Source organism: Ceratosolen solmsi, unplaced genomic scaffold (genome assembly GCF_000503995.2).
Source record: "Ceratosolen solmsi marchali unplaced genomic scaffold, CerSol_1.0 scaffold6, whole genome shotgun sequence".
NCBI classification, from domain to species: Eukaryota; Metazoa; Arthropoda; class Insecta; order Hymenoptera; family Agaonidae; genus Ceratosolen; species Ceratosolen solmsi.
The window spans coordinates 8,208,165-8,209,851 of NW_011948414.1; the positions used below are offsets into that span (position 1 = coordinate 8,208,165).

The following is a 1,687-nucleotide window of genomic DNA, read 5'->3' on the forward strand; positions in this document are numbered from 1 at the left end:
AAAGGAAAAAAAACGAGCATTGCATAGTTTTCTCTTTGTTGTTCGGTTCCAGGTCATTCCTAATGAACGATGTCAGCGGTGGTTTAGGGCGGCAGGACGTCGTGAGACGATACACGATGTTTTCCTTTGCGCCGGTTACAAGGAAGGCGGACGTGATTCATGTCAGGTATGTGGGTCTGATCAAAGATATTATATGCATACGGCGCATCGGTTAGTCTATCAATCTTAAGAAATTTTACGGCAGAGAATACCTTTCTAATCGAACATTAATAAATATTGAGAAATAATGAGAAATTTCATCGTACCTTTAAGCTTGAGAATATGAAAGGAATCATGAAATTTCTAATGCTTAACATTTAAGTAAAAGCTTCGCAAATTTTAATGCGTGTATATATATTGTATTTATGCGGGCCATGTAATTTTTCTTTTGTTCATAAAATAAATAAATTTATCATAAAGTGCTAATGAGATCGTGAATTTTACAATATTATGTATATTAATTGTTATAAACGAGACTTTTTAAATCGGTATATTTCTAAGGATAAAATATCCTAAAATTTGTTTTTCAATTACTTTTCTAAAAATCATGAAGATAAATATTTGTAAATTATTACAGTAAGCAATTATATCGAATGATTTCGAAAGTATAAAAAGAATATTCCCTCTGTAAAATCGTTAAAATATTCATTAATATATTTTCAATATCTTAACTATTTATAAATGTAACGCACAGTCAATATATTATTTGTTGGTATTAATTAATAGTAATTAATACATCGTTTAATCTTATACCTTCGAATGATATAATAATTAATTAATTATCAATAATAAGTATGCAATTGAAATATTTTACTTAGATGAGCTAATAGATATGTACGATTGATCGATATGAATTATTTGTTTGCATTCGCAGGGGGACTCGGGAGGTCCACTTACCATGTCCGTTGAGGGTAGGCATGTTTTAATTGGCCTCGTCTCCTGGGGCATCGGCTGTGGTCGAGAGCATCTGCCCGGTGTTTACACCAACATCCAGAAATTTGTCCCGTGGATAGATAAGGTCATGAGTTAGGGAAATAAAATGGCCAAGATAGATGATGGAAACATTTTTTTAACAATCTGAAATCTATTTTTGGCGATGATTTGACGTGGCGTAAGGAAAATACTAGAGATACGATGTTCCAATTGCAGTGGCGCAGCTTCTCAAATTTTTGTTGTTGTTGTTTTTTTTTTTTTTTTTTTTTTTTTTCACCAGGACTGAACGTATTTGTACATTATTATATTTACAGAATGTTTGTTTGTTTTCTTTTTTCAATATGCCTTTGTCAGAGTTTTATTTATAGTTTGAGTAAATGCTTCTGGAGGAGTTCTGTAACATTTGATGAATGCATTTTATAATTTGCGTTTAACAATAAGCTTGCACAGGTAACTTTCGACATATTAGTACTAAAGTGTCTCTTTAATGTACAGAAAAAAATCTAAGGAGCTTAAGATTGACTGTGTTTATTCACCGAAGCGTTTGTAATGATATTTTGCAAATGGTATTTGTAAAGTGCCTGTAAACGATTAAAAAAAAAATTATATTGTATATTGCGATTTAACTATATACATTTATATGCGTTAGTTGTATTGATATGATGTTTCTGAGAGGCTTTAACCTATCAGAGATTTATTTGTACATTTCATCGAT

The 1,687-nt window shown here is 31.1% G+C and overlaps 1 protein-coding gene across 6 annotated transcripts in view; it reads left to right on the forward strand.

Moving 5' to 3' along the window:
• The window catches only part of LOC105367958 (serine proteinase stubble), a 34,281-nt gene extending 33,090 nt beyond the window's left edge, over positions 1 to 1,191 (forward strand). For all 6 annotated transcript variants that reach the window (XM_011506830.1, XM_011506833.1, XM_011506832.1 and 3 more), the window contains 2 exons: positions 53 to 166; positions 914 to 1,191. In XM_011506830.1, the coding sequence (XP_011505132.1) occupies positions 53 to 166; positions 914 to 1,069 (270 nt within the window). In that variant the 3' untranslated portion in view covers positions 1,070 to 1,191. The remainder of the gene's footprint in view (positions 1 to 52; positions 167 to 913) is intronic.
• The last annotated feature ends 496 nt before the right edge of the window (positions 1,192 to 1,687 follow it).